This window comes from Bufo gargarizans, chromosome 6 (assembly GCF_014858855.1).
Source record: "Bufo gargarizans isolate SCDJY-AF-19 chromosome 6, ASM1485885v1, whole genome shotgun sequence".
In the NCBI taxonomy this organism is placed as follows: domain Eukaryota; kingdom Metazoa; phylum Chordata; class Amphibia; order Anura; family Bufonidae; genus Bufo; species Bufo gargarizans.
The window spans coordinates 284,432,947-284,452,754 of record NC_058085.1 but is presented as its reverse complement, the minus strand read 5'-3'; the positions used below and the strand labels follow the sequence as shown (position 1 = coordinate 284,452,754).

Below are 19,808 nucleotides of genomic sequence, written 5' to 3'. Positions count from 1 at the left end.
CTTTATACTCTCAGGAGCACTGGACTGGCCACCCATGGTCTAATAAAAGAAGCAGACACGATAAGCCTATATATAGCCCACTGGAAGCTCGGGTGCCCAGCTTGACTAGCTTAGAACTCAATGTACCTCTCTGGAGCATAATGGAGTAGATCAGGAGGTAGGTGAATTCAACTACAGTGTGAACCAGGGACATCTCTGTCACAAAGAACCCACCGGAAAAAAAACAGGCTACAATCTTACAAGTACTAATCCCCAACCAGGACTATAGGACCGGTTATAACCTATAGGACCTCATGTATTAAAACCATAAAATGTGTGAGACTTTAAACGTATGTCCGCATTTGAACAGTTTAGCATATAGAATTAATCTACCCAAAAAGTTGAAGCACCATCTACAGACATTACAATACTTTTCCTATACTCTTCCGTTGGTAGAGTCACTGAAGGTCATATCGCTGGACGTCTGTTTTCTGATGTTAAACAGTCAAACATTTTTGCATAAAAGGCATTTTTACTAAGGTGCATGAAACACCAGTCTTTACAAAATGAGCCCCTCTATGTACAAACATTACTCATCCTGTCCTGATCCCATTCTGTATTATACCTCAGATACTCCCTCGCTATTCTGCTGGTTCCTATCAGAAACAGTCAACATATCAGAAATGTTTACACACAGTGACCCCACCAGCAAAATGGCAAGTGCAGCTCTGGAGTATAATACAGCATGTAACTCAGGATCAGTACAGGATAAGTAATGTATGTGCACAGTGACTCCACCGGCAGAATAGTGAGTGCAGCTCTAGAGTATAATACAGAATATAACTAGAAGGATCAGTAAAGTAGAAGTAATGTAAGTACACAGTGAAAATAGCAGTAGAATAGTGAGCGAGTCTCTGGAGTATAATTTAGCCTGTATTTCAGAATTAGTACAGGATACATAAGGTAATGTGATTCCCCAGCAGAATTATGAGTGCAGCTCTGGAGTAGATTAAAGAATGTAAATCCGGATCTGTACATGATATGTAACGTATATACACAGTGTCTCACCAGCAGAATAGGGAGTGCAGCTCTGGAGTATAGTACAGGATGTGACTCAGGATCAGTACAGAATAAGTAAAATATATCCACAGTGACTCCACCAGCAGAATAGTAAGTGCAGCTCTGGAGTACAATGCAGGATGTGACTCAGGATCAGTACAGGATACACAATATATGCACAAGGTGACTCCACCAGCAGAATAGTAAGTGCAGCTCTGGAGTATAATACAGGATGTAACACAGGATCAGTACAGGATAAGTAATGCATGTACACAGTGACACTCCTGTAGATCGTGTCTATTGTACGGTGCTCAAGGGTGGACATTTAAATGTGGATACTAAATATGATTTTACCTATCCCCGTTAATAGGAGTCCTCCATTAACAGCGATAATGATTTGCATAAGCATATAGCCAGAATAGGTGAGTATGCATGCTTATGTCAAGGCAGGCTGTGAGGATGTGCGCTAGCCACACAGGAGATGATAATGATTGACATACATATATTGGCTGAGTGAGAGTACAGTACATGATTATGTTAATGCGGGTAGGGAGTACAGGGGGCACACAGAAAAGCTGCCAACATCAGCTAATCACGGGAGGCTACAATTGATTGGCATGAACAGATCATCTGAACATACATGCTTAATTCAATGAAGCCAAGGGGAGAGTGGTGCAGAGATTAGATGCCAACATGAGCTAACCTCAAGGCAGGTTATAATGACTGGAATTCATAGAGTGCATGCTTACGTCAAGTGGCAATGGTCAGGACAGAAAATGCCAGGGGCCACACAAACACAGGAATATGAATTGAACATGTTGTGACGCGACCCCTAGATCACTGTGTCAAGAGGGGAAACGCGAAAAATTAAATTGCTTAATGTCTCAAGCAGCAGTACAGCAGGAGAACTGTGCGGAACCAGACCTTAATATACTGTCTGCGTGACCGGGATTGTATGCAATATTCTTTATTTCTAAAAAAAATATATATAAGACTCATCCTTGGGATTAGAAGGGTGCTAGAAAATTCTGGAGACTTGCAAACATTTTCTATGATTTGAATAGTACCGTCACATAACAATTGGCGGCAATGGTACCTATTCAAGGCAATTACAGTCTAAAACGTGTATATTCACAGCTGGCATAGTGCTGCTTGAGGGGGCTGCACTGTATAGGCCCTTATAGAAAAAAAATAAAAAATCAGTAGTCCCTGTGTTTATGAGCTGTGCCCAGAACATCCTGATCTAAATGACCAACATACGGAAAATTATAGCCCAGGAGGTTGAAGCTTGTCAATCAAGTCACCAATGAAGGCTAATTACTAAAAACAGTCATTAAGTTGATACAGATTTGTTACATACTATTAGCTGGGATTCTTGAAGTGATTGACACATGCTCACTAATGAGTAGTCATTAAAGTCAGACAAAACATTGGAAAGCAGACTGTCCCCCACGCTGATGGCTACAAAGGGATCTGTGTGTGTCTGTATATGCCTATGTCACTTGCATATACAAACTAACACAAAAATCTGCTCTTATTTTTGGCAACCAAATTTCTTAAATAATCAATTCCCCGATTGCTGAACAATAACGTTTCCTAAAATGAAAATAAAGTAGGTGCTTATATATAAATATATATATATTATACACCCAGCTCCGCAGACACAGATAGCGAGCCCTGGCTCCGGTGCAAAGGTTGATATGATGCCTAGATCTGATGTAAAACAAGAAGTCCAGGAGGATGGCTATCAATATATATCAGGACAGTCTGTGAATTTTCTGTCAAAGTATCCTCCAGTATAGAGCCAGTCAGAAGTCTTAGTGTGCGGGTTAGTCGCCTGTGCAAACCACCTAGAAGAGAAAAGACAGAAGAAACCATTAGTGGCAATGATATACTACAAAGATTCCTCCTTTCACTTTTTTGGGAGTTACAATAGCCAAGTAAATGTGCATGTTGGGAGTTATAGTTTCACAGCAGCTGGAGTGCCGGAGGTTGCTGATAACGGTCATATGTTTTCATCGGTGGGGGGCTGCTACTGCTGAAGATGGGTTCATAGAAAGTCATGAGTCAATCTTCAGCAATTGAGGAAAAAGAAGGAAAAAAAGAAGGGGGAAAAAAAAGAAAAAAAAAAAGAAGAGTAGGAAAAAGAAGGGAGAAAAGAGGAGGAAGGAAAAGGAACAAGTACAAGGGAGAGGAAGAAGAGAAAGAAACAAAAAAAAAAGAGGACACTAGAAAGGGAAGGCCAAAGGCAGAAGAGGTAGAAGACCAAAGGAAAAAGAAAGGGGACAAAAAGTGAGAGTAAGAAAGAAATAATGGTGGACGAGGACGACTGAAAAAAAGGCAAAAGGAAGAGGAGGAAATAAGAGAAAAATTGAGAAGTGAAAGAAAGGAGAGAAATGAGTCACAATGGAGTGCAGAGATAAAGAAATCTATTGCGTTAGATAGAAGATGTATAAGTAAATCAGATGGAGGAAAAATGAGGACAAAAGATGGCTGTAAAAATGAAACACTTAAGGGAGCAGGGAGAATGATAGTCATCAGGAGGGAAACGGACGTCATAGTCATCAGGAGGGAAACGGACGTGACCAGTGAAGACAATGACATGAAAGATACCAACATAACACCAGTAAGGGTGGGTTCGCACTAGCGTTATGCCATTCCATTATAGGTTCCGTTTCTAACTGAATATAACGGAATGCAAAACGGAAGTCTTTAAGAGGCATTACGTTTTGCTCCGTCCTAATAGAAGTCTATGGGCAAGCAGAACGGATCTGTCTGGTCTCCATTACGCAGGACAGAAAACAAAGAGCAGAGTGCAAGGCAGTTGCAGAGAGAGATGAACTTCTGGGAGTAACGACAACACCCCCATTGCTCCTAAAGCTCATTTGCATTTATTAATTCAGCAAAACTCATTTCTCAGCAATGCAAGCACATATGAAAATGGGACCAACACAGATACTGGAGGACCTGGTGCAAGTGCGCTTGGCAGCCAAAAGGTATCATAGGTAAAAATCTGCTGACAGGTGCCCTTTAAGACCAACCCTGTGTACAGCTATCAGTAACTGACAGCTATCTCCGTATACACACTTACAAAGAGAATGCTGTCAATCGCTGACAACACCCCCCCCTGAAGTCAGAAAAAGCTAAGATATAAATGTATAAATGAGAAGTTTTACTGAATCTTTTCCCATAAAACTATACATCATTTTATGGTGAAAGGTTCCCTTTAAAATAACCTAAGACGCAGCGCAGAAGCCGTCCATGATACAATACCTTGTATTCCACTCCTCACTGGTCTTTGCCCGCTCCCTCCGGGCTGCCCTCTGCTTTTCTTCTAATCTTTCCTTTTCTTTACCAGCCTGGTCTGGACAAAAACGGAATAGTGAGTGTTAAGTGAAATATATGAAGGAAGAAGCACCAGAAAATGATATCAGACGAAATTACTTACCTAAATCTCCATTCTCCATATACCGGATGTCAGGTCTTAAACGACAGTCTGTGGGGGCCAAAGAAGACGCCATGTCTTTGTCTAGCTCGTTGAGGGTCACAGCAAAGTTGGTGAAGTTGTACATCTTGGGAGATGAAAGTCCAAATGTTAAAATACAATTGCAATGATAAGAGTGGTCAGATCAATAAAAGTTGCTTTACAAAGATCTTAAATCCCAGTTTGTATTATAATCCAGAGTTATATATTTACAGTCTTCAGAGCTAAAATCTCCCCGCATTCCCTGCCAGTTCAGGGTCTGCACAGAACCTGCTCCAATGATTTGCATTCAGACGAGGGTCATCTTTTATAGGAAGCTCTATCTGCATAAATGGAGCTTCTATTAAGCAGTTAGGAGTGTGTCTGACAACTAAGTTGTATCAAATTATAACTAATAGAACAGTGTGTACAGCTCTGGCGTCAAATACAGACTGTAACTCAGGATCAGTACAGGATAAGTAATGCATGTACACAGTGACTTCACCAGCAGAATAGTGAGTGCAGCTCTGGAGTCATATACAGCCAGTAACTCAGGATCAGTACAAGATAAGTAATGTATGTACACAATGACTCCACCAGCAGAATAGTGAATGCAGCTCTGGAGTATAATATAGGATGTAACTCAGGATCAGTACAGAATAAGTAATGTATGTACACAGCGTATCTAGTAGCAGAATAGTCAGTGCAGCTCTGGAGTCAATCACAGACTGTAACCTGGGGATCAGTACAGGATAGGTAAGCTCTCGAGTATGAATACAGGATGTAAATCTGGATCAGTGAAGGGTAAGTTATATAATGTATACAGTGACTCCTTCGGAAGAACAGTTTGTGAAGCTCTAGGGTTCAATACATAATGTAACTATGCTATTCTTCCAGATAAATATGGTGGAGTCTGAGACAGACAGATACGGATGTAAACATAGCCTAAATTGTAAAAGGGTGGACATACCCTTGAAGCCTATCACATTACAACGACAAGAATGCAGCTCTTTTACACTTGACACCGAGTTCAGTTATTTTACTAATGAGCTAGGATCTATGAACCCTATGCTAACCTGAGAGGAGTTTGAAGGTCGACTGCTGATCCTCCAGAGAAGTTTACTGCCAGCGATGACCTGCACAGTCTCTTGGACCTCAGGCATATCATCTGCTTCATCAGCCTCAGAGTTTACGGATTCTTCATTCTGAAAACACAAAGTGACAATGGTGATAGAGTAACGGAGAGCACTCGAAGCGCTGATTTCTGAACAACTATGACCTCCAACATGGAACACAGATCTCGACCTTGTACCCTTTATCGAAGGGCGATATTAGAATGTCCAATCTTCGGGCAGGACGGGGCATCAAGGAGACAATAAAAGGGTCGATCAGTGCTCATTTGTATCTGCCTATTACACTGGTTGATGCAAAGTAAATGGGGAAGGAACGATTGCTACCAGAATCATTCCTCCCCCATTCATTTGCATTGACTATTGGCAGCACATCTTTGATAACACAGGGAGAGGTGCTAGAGATAATCAGACATCTTTCATTCGGATCAAAGATGCAAATTAGCCATTTGCTTGTTTATAGCCAATTACAGGGCCAATTATTGGGAACACTCCTATTAACATAATAAATAATAGAATCACTCCAAAAACAATGAGGCCATATAGTGGTGGCTTTTGAGCATAAAGGACCTTCTTTATTTTGCGGTTCGCAAAACGTCTATCTGCCAAATACGGGTTACATTCCTTTTTTTTTGCGAATCCACTGACTTCAATGGATCCGCATTTGCGGCCAAGAAGGACATGTGCTATCTTTTGCTGAACGGACACACAGAGGCAGAAAGCACAAAATGTCTTCTGTGTGCTTTGTGCATCTTTATGCCCATTCTGCAAAGGATGGAACATGTCCTATTCTTGCCTGCAGATGTGACCACAGACCCACTGAAGTCAATGGATACGCAAAAAAACAAACAAAAAACAAAACCTGGATGCAACACGGACATCACATGGACATCATCCGTATTTTGCAGAATTGCATTTTGCGGACTGCAAAATACATGTGGTCATGTGAATGTCCCCCCCCGGCCCCCCCCCACCCCCCCAGACAGGGCCATCTGGCGCTCACCTGTCTAAATTTCTTCTGTTCACCTTTCTTCTCAGACTTCTTATACGCCTCATACGTAGCGGGATCTACACACCACAAACATTCAGTCCATTTCCCGTAGATTACACAAAGCTTCTTTTTACTATGGGGCAAAATTTGGGAAAAACACCAATCACAATTAATGAAAATGTTTGGGGACGGACTGGCCATAGACCCTACAGGGAAACTTCCAGTTGTGATGAGACCCAGCCTTAGTCCTCTTGATCTGACACTCCCAGAGTTAATGATGGGAACATCATGTATCTAAATGTCCTCAGCCAGGTACCACAGGTGCCTTCCTCAATTCAATTGCATCAGTATTATCAGGTCTGTGATACAGTTGAGTACTGTGTCGGGTACAGGAGTAAATGGCTTCCTGCCCTGCTGTTCACACTCATAGGAAACAGGCCACTAGACTTGAAGCCTCTGAGGAGGTGTCCAGATGGCACAGGGAAGCAGGCATCTAAGGCCTCAGGCTGGAAGAAGCTTGTAGCCTGCATTGCAGGTGCTATGGCAGACCCTGCCTTCTTGTGTTGGCCCTGCCTTCTTGTGTTGGCCCTGCCTTCTTGTGTTGGCCCTGCCTTCTTGTGTTGGCCCTGCCTTCTTGTGTTGGCCCTGCCTTCTTGTGTTGGCCCTGCCTTCTTGTGTTGGCCCTGCCTTCTTGTGTTGGCCCTGCCTTCTTGTGTTGGCCCTGCCTTCTTGTGTTGGCCCTGCCTTCTTGAGTTGCCCCACCTTCTGTCAATTTGGTTGGGCCACTTTTAGGTTTCTACCAGGGCCACTTTAAGTTGCCAGTCCGCCCCTGCAAATATCAAAATATCTGGTGACATTATGCCCTAGCTTGTGCTTATACGCAACAGGAAATCTAAGCAAGCACAACTGCAGTGTAAGGTGTGGAGAAGAGCACCCGAGCCATTGAAGACACAGCAGCTAAAATAGGGTTATGGACCACTGAAGCTCTCTAATAGCACAAAGCTAAAAATAAGCAATAAAGAGAATAAAATAAAAGCAAGTAACAACCATGAGGTAGTAGCATGAATAGCCTTTTTATTTCAGCTGGAAATCTGGTCTAAATGTTCCCGCTGTTAGTGGCACTTTCACTTCGACCCCCCCACCCTCTATGACATGTATTTGCAATAATAGGGAATATAGGTTACTATATTAAACCCCTTTGGACTTCAGTGGAGAGGACCATGTGCATGCCATCACCTCTACTATGTAGTTCTGTAAAAGGACAGGCACTTGGCGAGGACAGTTAAAAATCCAGCATTTATTTTCAGAGAAAGCTGAGTGACCACCTACAGATTCCACAGAGGGTGTTACCCAGCTTTGCAGACTCCTGAATGGCAAATCAAACAAGCAAGGCAGGGATAAAAGAGTTTGGGGAAAGTGTCACTATATAAAATAAACTGATTTGCCATTCAGGACTGGGAAGGCCGGGCAGAATCCATGTGGGAGCAGAAATGGTGGCCATATTGGTTGTCACCTGGTTTCCCAAAAGCTATATTTTTATTAGATAGAGCTGATATTGGTGGAGCTTCTGTCTCCTAGGTGAGCATCACAGTTCTCAGACACATTGAAGCGATGGCTCTAAAGTCTGAGCTCCAGCAATAAATTCAGTTGTGGATGCAATATACTGGGGGAGCCTTGTGTCTATGCTCTACAGACAAACATGCAAGATCATCAGGTACCTCCTGCATGTGGAGGAGTTATTTAAGCCAACCTCTATGCCAGGTGCAAGGTCATGGCTGGACTAGAGAGAGAGCACATGGGGAACATGCCCTAGGGCCTCCAACACCTAGCTTCTCTGGCTCAGACCAGATGGCCATGCATACCATGGCTCCACAACACCTATAGACGTCACCGGAGAGGGCCACATGCATGTACAGCCACCTCCCCTATATATGGCTCCAATCACTGACCAGGGGAGGTTCTGGTACATCATCATATTTTTTTGCACTAAAGGTTTCCGCCAACCTTAATCCAACCCTGTAAAGCACAGCAGAAAATGAAGACTGGCACGTACTTCTTATCCTGGATATGACCTTCCACTCTGTGCAGCTCCTTCCCAAACAGCCCACAGGGCTTGAAGTTGAGAACACACTTGTCACCAGTGCTGGAATAAATCATATACAATAAATTAAATTCTACATTATATTTTATGTATTATTTTTTAAATCAGAAACCACCTCATCCCATCTGGGGTTCACAGCTCGTGACACCCAGTATATAGACCCATATCCCACTCCCTCCGAGGACTGCAGTGCGTTACCTGTGGTTTACGATCTCCATGGTGCCGTACTGCTCTATCCACAGTTTTCCGATGATGACGTTGTGCACACAGCAGGTGGGATTCGTCCATGTATAGACATCTTTGTGCCTGGAGAGAACACAAATACTCATCATAAATGAAGGCTTTCCTCTTGGGAACCATTTAAATGAGAGATTTATGGTACTGGGGGGTCTCAGCTGCAGAATTCCTACCTGTGTGATATTCTGACAAGACTAGCTGGCAAAAAAATGCATCTGGGAATGTAACTAGATCATCTGGTATAGACATGTGTATTTGTCTTAGTACCCTCATATCTTTTCCAGCCATTGGCAGTGCCCTGAACAGTGCAATAAGCTCTTCCATCCATAGTGTCTCCATTACAGTGCCATAACCACCCCAGATGAAGCAGCAACCTACAGTGCAAGTTACAGATCCCTCATGCAAATCTATCCAGACAGTCGGTGCCCCCATATCATTGTCAATCAATGCCTTCATAACAGAGCAGCAAGGAAAGGAGAAGTGGACCCTATAGAACCCTAATGCATTACATATATATATATATATATATATATATATATATATATATATATATATATATATATATATATCTTTTTTTTAACATAAATTGCAGCCCAAGTGGTTGCTAGGCTCAATGGCGCCACTTTTCCTTGCACCAATTTTGATAAATGTCCCCTTGCTACAGCTCCATGACAAAAATCAGCTGATTGCCAAGTCCGGAATTTGTATCCAAAATTAAATAATAGAAAAACAACAAAGCCACACATTCACATTGATTTAGTTATTCAGAGAACGGGTATAGTCCAAGTGGGGGGGTGGGCGCTTGCAAGAGGACTCTGTGCCTGCGGTAAATAATACCATTGATTTCCAATATAGTTATCTAAAAGCAATTGGTTAAATAAAGAAAATCTGCACGTATGGACATCCATCTATGAATGGCTCAAAGAACAAAGAAAAAAAATTACCTTATTAAAACTGCAAAAACAAAAACACACAAAAAGACCATGTAATTAATGGAGAATGGCTGTAAAAAATGACTTGTAAAGATCCATCAAGTCCCAGTACTACAGACTTTCTACAGCAGTAACATAACTCATTTTTCCCATCAATCCTCTTCTTCCCCTTAAAGGCGCTGTCCTATTGCAAGAACTAATGCCTTATATACAGAATAGGACACAGGTTTCTCATCGGCGAGGGTCTGACCATTGGGGATCCCGCCGATCATGAAAATGGAGCAGCAGACATGAATACGTGTCAGCCCCTCCATTCAACGCTATGAGATTGCCAGAGGTAGCTGAGTACCTGTGCTAAGCAGCCCCATAGAGCTGAATGGAGCGACAGTACAACAACCCATTTAAAGGGGGTGTCACACTGTGCATATCATTAACACTATGATGTGCACAGTGAAATGCAGGTGTACAGAACATCACAGCTACAACCAATCACCGTTCTCTGCATTAGATACAGTGACTGTCTGCAGCGGTCACGTGCCATATACCATCAGTGAAATGCTGGTGTACAGAGCATCACCGCTACAGCCAGTCACTGCTCTCTGCGTTAGATACGGTGACTGTCTGCAGCGGTCACGTGCCATATACCATCAGTGAAATGCTGGTGTACAGAACATCACCGCTACAGCCAGTCACTGCTCTCTGCGTTAGATACAGTGACTGTCTGCAGCGGTCACGTACCATATACCATCAGTGAAATGCTGGTGTACAGAACATCACCGCTACAGTCAGTCACTGCTCTCTGCGTTAGATACGGTGACTGTCTGCAGCGCTCACGTGCCATATACCGGCAGCTCCCCACTGCAGTTTATAAACAATCGGCAGCATAAGGACCAGACGAGCTTCACAGAGAACGGAGATGGAGAAAGGGGTGCGTATAAGGTGAGATTTTTAATTATCTCGAACAACCCCTTTAAGTGCAGATAAGGGGAGATGTTTGATGAGGTCCATACACTGTGCTGCCTGTGACCACTCAATACTCACTTGAGTAGCTCTAAGGTGATTGTCCCTCGGGGCTCAGCTTCCACACTCTTCCCCCAGAACTTCAGCTTGGGATAGATGGAGCCATGGAAGATGAAGTCTTTGTCCAGTCCCTCAGCGTAAAAGGCACTAACAGGCGGGTGGTGGCTGACTTGTTCGGAGATTAATCGGAACCCCAAGTCTTCCCTATAAGAGAAAGCGCACTGGTCACATTCATCACCCATGGGGTCAGGAGCTTCTGCCGAGCTTCCACAATCTTTCACACTCACCTTATTAATTCATAAGTTTCTCCAAGAAGAGGGTTGAATGGTTTCCCTGTTCTCTCCCACTGAGACGCCACAGCTGAGACCGCAAAAGCAGCCACTGACTAAGGGGGGAAAAAAAAAATCAATAAGAAAATACTGTTCTTTAAAATGACACAAAATATTGTATGTATTCTTCTCATTCGATTCCCAGAATAAAAAAAATAAAAAAAAATAAATAAAAATCAAACAGAAACTCAACCCAAAGTCATTATTTGGCACGTCATATCCACTGATTCTCAGAATTAAGGAGGACCTTTTATGGGTCCAAACATTATAAACTAAGTATCAGGATACGTAGGGCATAGTGCAGGTATCTAACGGCACTTACAGCCAGGAAGAAAACAAAACCTCACCTCCCTGGCTGTGATTGGACCGCGTTACAGCCAGGGAGAAGGAGAACCCCACAGAGAAAGACTCCTCCTCATTGCTCCGATGCTAAAATTAGCATACCAGGCGGGAGAATACAACGGGAGCCACAGCGGGCGAACAGAGCGGCGCCCAGAAAAAATAGTAAGTGCAGTTCGATCCCTGCACTATGCCCTACGTATCCTGATACTTAGTTTATAATGTCTGGACCCATGAAAGGTCCTCTTTAAGGGGTCATGAGGATCAGTACAGTGCTCCAACCCATTTGGTGAAATGGTGGGAATAATGATCAACGACTGCCACTCCCAGAAGCTGAAAACCTTTCCTGACCTAACATTTCACAGCTGAGGGTTTGGTCCATGTGTATTCAGTCAATCCTCTGGCCCTAAACGATACATTTCACCTGCACTGATACACTGTAGCAAACAGAGATTTGTGCTGATAATGTGTTTAGCTCACAGTAGACTGCCAACTCTGGATACAACTGTAACAAACCTACAGCTGTGAGAAGCACAGTGTTTTTATCATCTGCCCTGGTGGTTTGTTTTTCATGCCGTGAGAACATGACAAGAGAATTCTTCATGTCGGGTTTATGTAATTGTTGTGACATTTCTCTTTTTGCAGGCTAGGCAGCAGAAAGGTTAGCTCCCACCCAGACGTCGGGCCTCATTTGTTACCAGCTGTCAGGAGAGCAGGTCCCCAGCGTCCTATGAGATGATCTACAGACATGTCCATCCATAAGCTTGCTATTCATAAGAGCCTGCAGGCCATGACCAGTGTCACAAAGCTACAGGCCAAGTGGTCTTCTACCAGCATGCTGGGAGTTGTAGTTTTGTAGTTTCATGACAGCCACTGCAATAGATTTAATATATTCATGCTGCTTCTAAGCAAACCCTAGCTTGGTGGCTCAGTGGTTAGCACTGGTGCCCTGCAGGGCTGGGGTCCTAGGTTCGAATCCAGCCACTCTGCATGTTCTTACCATGTTCATGTGGGTTTCCTCTGGGTACTCCGGTTTCCTCCCCCACTCCAAATACATACTGATAGGGACTTGGATTGTGAGCCCCATTGGAGGACAGAAAGCAATAAGGGCTGCGGAATATGTCAGCGCTATACAAGTGCATGAAATAAATAAAAACAACAGCTACACCTTAAAGGCTTGACTTTGTGCGGTAATTCGGTAGTCCCCAAATGACAGCACATGAATGAGTTCAAGAGGCATTCACAGATGCAACATAAAAGGCAGACAATTGCTTCCTTACTGGGGCTGCCATTCACAGGCATGGACACGACCACAATAGCTGTGATTATCTAAAATATCTTAGTAGAAATGGTCAAATTTTTATAAAAGTGCCAGAAGCTTCAACCTTGCCCTGGGATCTTCATCAAACATATGCTGAGCTGAACAGTGCAGGCATAACATAGCTGCCCAGCGCTGCCCTTAAAGTGACAGGGTTCCCTAAATGGATCTCTGATAAGTGAACGTCATCACAATGCCAGAAGCAGGACGTGGTCAGTAGCTTCTATCAGTACTGGGAGAAGCAAGTTCTCATATTCTGATATTGATGCTCCAGAATGGTTCTTACAAGGGGGATGAATGTAGGCATGTCAGGAGCGGTGACAGTCCTCTATAAATGGGACTATCTGCGCATAGGCTGATGCCCGTAAGGTCACTGGCCTAGGACAAGGCTGTGACACTCACCGCAGCGTTTTGGCTTCTTCAAACAGCTGATCTTCACCGGTCAGCTACCGATGACCTATCTGCAGGGAAGGTCATCAGTTTTAGAGACTCAGACAGCCCCTTTAAAGGTGCGTCTCCACAAGGCGGCATACACCTTCATAGAAACTAAATAGGTTTCCAGTCCTATGGTTAGAAAACTTATTCAATGTATGATTAAAAAGTCTGCAACTTACACAGTGTTTTAATTCTTCACCTTTTTCAAGATCTCTGCTTGCTGTCAACATGCTTGTCAAAATCCTGAGCCCGAGTTACACATTTGTAATATCTCTCACAGCTAAGGATTGATTACAATTGTATCCAGTCCAAACAACTGTAAGCAGTCTGCACCCCAGGCCGACAAATTCACCTGCACTGACACACTGTAGCAAACCCTCAGACCAGGAGAGAGGTTACTGTCCAGCATGTGTATATTTAAACTGTGCTAACATTGATACAATTGTAACAAATTCACAGCTGTGAGAAGCCCTGGATCGGTAGAGGCGGTGAATAAAACTGCTCCCAATCACTGGCAGCAAGCAGAGATCCTGAAACCGGTGAGGAATTGATATGAGTGTTTTAGAAAGTAGTTGATTCTACAGGGATTAGGTTTCATACAGATATACCGTCTTTAGTTTGGCCAATATAATCTGTGTGCACTGACCTCCGTCCTGACATGTAAGAACCACACCTGTGCCATTTCCCTACCAGCTCCACATTCCAGTGTCGGACTCCTGGCGCGGTGCCCGCGTACATGTGGGAAACCGCTCATTCCAGAGATGCTTTCTCTGTTGTGATGACTGTGTCTCGGTGAGTGCATTCACCTTAGGACACCCCCAAGCTGCTGGGATCCCAATGCTACCATTATAAGCGATATTACAAATAAGGGTCCTTCACAAAGGCAGATGATTGGCTCCCAATGCAAAAAGGGCAGCGATCTGTCAGGTGATCGGATATTATATGCAAGCATAAAAATACTCGCCGATCTGCAGCACATCGCCACAATGTAAACAGGGGATTTACTGCCAACAATATGCAAACTGTATGGGGATGAATGATCGTACTATCATTTGACGTCTTTCAGTTTGCATCAGCCTGTGGGAAAAAGACCCACGGAAAAGGACCCTAACTGGTACATGAATCAGCCACTTATCCTCCTGTACAGCACATAGGACTTTCCATGCAGTGACGTGTACTCAAACGGTGGTCACCCGGCAGAAACGAGAACTGGTTACTAGGCAACCTGAACCAAGCTTGCAGAAAAACACTAGTTGGTAGGATTTTACTGCAACTTGAGGAAGACTACAGATCACCGTGGTTTCCTAGCCTAATCGAGGGAAAGAAAATGTAAGTTTATGCTCCCCTTAATGAAAGCATTGTAAAATTATTATTATGCAAAGAGGCATCTCCTACAAAGAACCATCTCACCAGCGCCACCTATGGGAAGTGGCCCCCTATGAGTCAAGACTTTGACAAGGGAAAATAGCCAAGCCAGACATCCATCCGTAGAAAGTTGTTTCGGGGGGAAGGGGGGGGGATTCTGGCTGGCTGGGTGCCTAGGCCGGATTCAAAGCATTGCAGACTGACAGAATCCTGCTCCGCAATGACAAATCTGACAAATCTCAGCGGTATTGACAGGAAATATCGGTGTCATCTGCTAACAAAGCAGGCAGGAAAAAGGGAACAAAAATAAAGCAAAGGGTAAGGCAAGGCATTGCCTGGGAATAGCCCCCAGAACATGGGGCGACACTGCTTTTAAAAAGGTTGAGCTGCTGGATAGCTGAAAAGAACTTGTGACATGTCACGCAGGCACAGCAGATGACCACACGCAATAGCATCTGTAGACGCACTGCCCTCTCACACCCTGGTAATTCTTCAATCTGGAGGCTATAAAGGGGTTCTATAATGTCAATTGTGGTAAAGCACACAGCCTTCTGGTCAGATTCATAGTCACTACAAGTCACCAAGGCCTCCATCCCAGGGCTGCCATGGCCCCAAGAACAGAATATCAAGACCTAACATACACTAAGAATTTCCATGTGCCAGTTATGTCAGCAGCAACTATGCCGTAGCCAAGAAGCTGGGGCAGAGGAGCAAATCACAGAATTAAAGGGGTTTTGCCATCTCAGACAATGGAGGCATATCGCTAGGATATGCCCCCATTGTCTGATAGGTGTGGGTCCCACCTCTGGGACCCGCACCTACAATGAGAACGGAGTGGGGAAATGAACGGAGAGCGCACTGCGCATGCGCAGCCGCCCTCCATTAATTTCTATGGGGCCGCCAGCACTCGGCTATTTCCGTCTGCCACATAGAAATGAATGGGAGCAGGGGCTGTGCGTGCGCTGTCCACTCCCATTTATTTCTATGGGAGCAGTGCTTGGTGGTGGACGGACCCCGGGTAATCCGGAGTCCTCCAGCCACAGCTCTCCCTGCTCCGTTCTCCTTGCAGGTGCGGGTCCCAGAGTTGGGACCCACACCTATCAGACAATGGGGGCCAGGGGCGTTGCTAGGTCAAAACATTCGGGGCCTGGGCCCCTGATGTTTTGTCCCAGGCCCCGAATGTCCTGCCTGCCTGTTAGATCTAACTGTACTGCCGTCCTCAGGATGGCAATACAATTAAATCTAATGCACTGCAAGAGCTGAAGGGCCTGTGATGACCTCACAGGTCATGTGATCAATTCTAAATGCAGTAGCTGAAAAGGACCTGGGATGATATCACCATCATGTGACCAGTGCAGGAGAGGACGGCTCAGCAGTAAAGAGAAGTCCTGGGAAGAGGCTGAGGTGAGATCTGCTACATGAGGAGAGGTAAGTGAAGATTACTCAGTGTGAGAGGCAGAGCAATGTTGGGAGTTCTAGTTATTTAACTGGGACTGTAAGGGCTGAAGGGAGGGAAGTTATTTACATGGGACAGTGAGGTGGAGTGATGTTAATTACATGGGACTGGAATTTGGAAGTGGCTGGGGTAGGGTGATGTTATTTACATGGGACTGCATGTTGAAGGCAGCTGTGGGAGGGAGTGATATTATTTACATGGGATTGAATGTTAAGGGGTAATGTTATTTACATGGGACTGTATGTTGAAGGTGTCTGGGGGAGGGAGTGATGTTATTTATAGGGGACTGAATATTGAGGAGGTGATGTTATTTACATGGGACTGTATATTGAAGGCGGCTGGGGAGGGGGTGATGTTATTTACATGGGACTGTATGTTGGAAGGGGCAGGAGAGATGGTGTGATGTTATTTACATGAGACTGTATTTTGGAGGGGGCTGTAGATAGAGAGGGATGTTATTTACATGGGACTGTATATTGGAGGGGGCAGGAGAGATTGTATTTATACGGGACTCTATGGCAGAGGGAGGGAAATACTGTTATTTACATGGGACTGTATGGCGGAGGTGCTGAGAAATTATAATTTCTGAGGACACTAAACGGAGGAATATAACTAAAGGGGGCACTGCAGGCGGCATTATAAATACTTGGGTTGCTTTAGGGTGAGCACTATAAAAGTAGGGGGCAGTATAAATACTATGGGCATTTTAAATCCAGGGGACATTAGGCGTTCTTATTAGTACTGGGGTTCTATAGCAGGGATCTGCATTATTTCTACTAAGAGCACTATGGGGACCTTATTACTACTGAGGGGTCTGTAGAGAGCTTTATTACCACTGGGGGAACAATAGGGGGCCTTATTTTTACTAGTGGCTCTGTGAGGGTATTAATACTGGAGGGCTCTTCTACTAATGGAGGCACTCTTGTGGAGCATTATCACTGTTGGGTCCAGTATTACTAATGAGGGCATTCTAGAAGGGAATTACTATTGGTGGGACTATGAGGAGTACTGTTACTATACCGGGCACTCATTTTTCTTCAGGATAGTATTTGGGGGTACAGAAAAATAAGGAAGCTAAGATGTCTGTGTGTCACACTCTGCAGAGACGAGGCGGCTGAGAGAAGTTGTCCGGACCGAATGGAGAAGATGATGACAGAGAAGACGTCACCTGGGAGGCCCTGGATGTGACAGGTATAGCAAGTACAGTAAAATGTCTTCAGTGCCATATGCATTGGTGTTTGGGCCCCGGATCTTTTGAGACCCTAGCAACACCCTGATGGGGGTATATCACTAAGGGGGCATTGTATGTGATGGGAATACCCCTTTAAGTAGTATCATTCCGTCCTTATCCTTAGACACTTATACCTTATCCACAGGATAGGAGAGAAGTCAGGAGCTCCATGTTCCCTGGTCATGAATGGAGTGGCGGTCGTGAATGCTCACTAACGCTCCATTCAATTGCTAGATACAAGCCTTAAAGGGATTCCCCGTGGCTATGACTAAATCCTAGCATGCAGACAGCCTGTGGAAGGGAAATTATTTCACCACTACATACCCCTCGATTGCATCATCAGTGGTGAAATATTCTTCCTTCCACAGGTTTGTCTGAAAACTAGGATTTAGTCATAGTCCTGGAGTAACCCTTTAATGACTGATGGCCTATCCTTGAGACCCCCACCGATCAGCACAACAAAGGGGGCTCCTTCAATGTTTACACAGGCACACTGCACCAGAAGAAACAGTAAAGGGGTGACTTTACTGTCTACACCACTGTGGCAGTTGCACAGTTTGGACCCCCATGCTCAAACATTGATAACCTATCCAAAGGCCTAAAGAAACCCCTTTTATCAGCAGCAAATCTCAAATCATACTTGCCGATTTCCCGCCCTTTTTGGTGCCCTCCAGAATATATATATATATAAAAAAGAAAAATCGGACAGCACTCCAGACGATTTCTTCAGTAAAACAGGTAGTGTTTAATCACCCATATGGTGGCAGCAAAAAAAGCGACGTTTCGGCTCTACATGAGCCTACACTACCTGTTTTACTGAAGAAACCGTCTGGAGTGCTGTCCGATTTTTCTTATTGTCTACTAGTGGGTAAGCTCCAGTTACCGTACTTGGACTTTGCACCCGCTTTTGTTTGCTCTATAGGTGGTGCTGCCAGTAGTTTTTTTACACACACACACACATACATACACACACATACATACACATATATATATATATATATATATATATATATATATATATATATATATATATATATATATATATATATATATATATATATATATATATGTGTTACGTAGAACAGTATAATAAAGTACTTACTAATATACTTCTTTGTACAGTATTGCCTGCTCTTGTAAAGTGGAATTTTTTTGTCCTTTATAGAGTGCTCGTTGTCGGGGGTTACAGTGGTGGCCGCGTCTGCTCAGTTGGTAGTAAAGTGCCGGCCTCTGTGGTGACTCGGGATTGGAGGAGTGAGCGCTCATAGCTGCTTATGCGCAGTACCTCCCTCCTGTGCGGCCAACTTGTATACTGTGAGCTGCTCCTGGAAACGGTAGTAACCTGGGAGCAGTTCAAGAGGATAAAACGAGGCTGCAGACGTGTGAAGCAAACTGCACCCAGGCTGCTATTGTTCTGCTGAGCACACCGAGGCTGCTATTAACTCCTTAGCAGCCTCGGGAGTGGGCATACACAGACCAGGGGTGGGGTTACTGCGTCCCAGCAGTGCTTGCCTGAGCTGCCAGTCACACTAGCAGGCACTACCTCCCGGAGAGCCAAAAGTCCTGGACTGAAGGGCAGAAGTGACAAGGTGAGACAACCCCTTTAAGAGCTAGAGTGCTTCATTTCTGTATATAAAATATATATCTATATATCTCACACACACACACACACACGTATATATACCGTATTTTTCGCCCCACAAGACTCACCCCCCCCCCCCCCCCCCAAAAAAAGGGGGGGGGGGGGGGGGGGGGAAGGCCCCTGCGTCTTATGGGGCGAATACTAATGAGCTCTTCCATTATGTAAGCGCTCATTAGTACCGGAGGACCAGGAAGCGATGAAAGCTCTGTACTCACCGCTTCCTGGTCCTCGACTGTCAGCTGTGCAGTGGCTGCGCACAGTGTGAGGGTGCTCTGCGACCGCACGCTGTGCACGCCAGTACACAGCACAGCCGACAGGAGGAAGAGGATCGCAGGTGGTGAGGAGCATTGTCGTCCAGGAGCAGGAGAGGTAAGTGTTTTTATTTTATAAAACATGAGGCTGCTTGGAGCTGATCTGAGGCAATGGGGGTGATGAGAGGCATAAGGGCTGATAATGGGGGCTGATGAGAGGCATGGGGCTCTTATCTGAGGTTTACATTGGGGTCTGAGCTAAAGTCTGATCAGAGGTCTGATTGGAGGTCTTATTAACATTGGGGGTCTGATCTGAAGTGTCTGATCTTATTGTCCTCCTCTAAAACCTAGGTGCATCTTATGGGGAAATGTGCTGGACTATGCGCACTTCCATTATCCCAGCCATCAGAGAGGTTGGTGCTTTTTCCTATAGTGTACAAGCACGACCACCGCTACTGGATTGCAGGGTGGTCGTAACCACGAAGACGAGAAATGTATAATGTGATGAAAAAATGAATTAAGGCGGCAAT

General features: G+C 44.5%; 1 protein-coding gene across 2 annotated transcripts in view; it reads right to left on the bottom strand.

Moving 5' to 3' along the window:
• Positions 1–1,192: 1,192 nt before the first annotated feature.
• OSBPL2 (oxysterol binding protein like 2) overlaps positions 1,193–19,808 on the bottom strand; it is an 83,027-nt gene continuing 64,411 nt past the window's right edge. For both annotated transcript variants that reach the window (XM_044295888.1, XM_044295887.1), the window contains exons 6-14: positions 11,200–11,297; positions 10,934–11,116; positions 8,922–9,029; positions 8,676–8,765; positions 6,635–6,755; positions 5,578–5,706; positions 4,487–4,610; positions 4,312–4,402; positions 1,193–2,888 (exon numbers count right to left, since the gene is read on the bottom strand). In XM_044295888.1, coding sequence (XP_044151823.1) covers positions 2,786–2,888; positions 4,312–4,402; positions 4,487–4,610; positions 5,578–5,706; positions 6,635–6,755; positions 8,676–8,765; positions 8,922–9,029; positions 10,934–11,116; positions 11,200–11,297 — 1,047 coding nt within the window. In that variant the 3' untranslated portion in view covers positions 1,193–2,785. The remainder of the gene's footprint in view (positions 2,889–4,311; positions 4,403–4,486; positions 4,611–5,577; positions 5,707–6,634; positions 6,756–8,675; positions 8,766–8,921; positions 9,030–10,933; positions 11,117–11,199; positions 11,298–19,808) is intronic.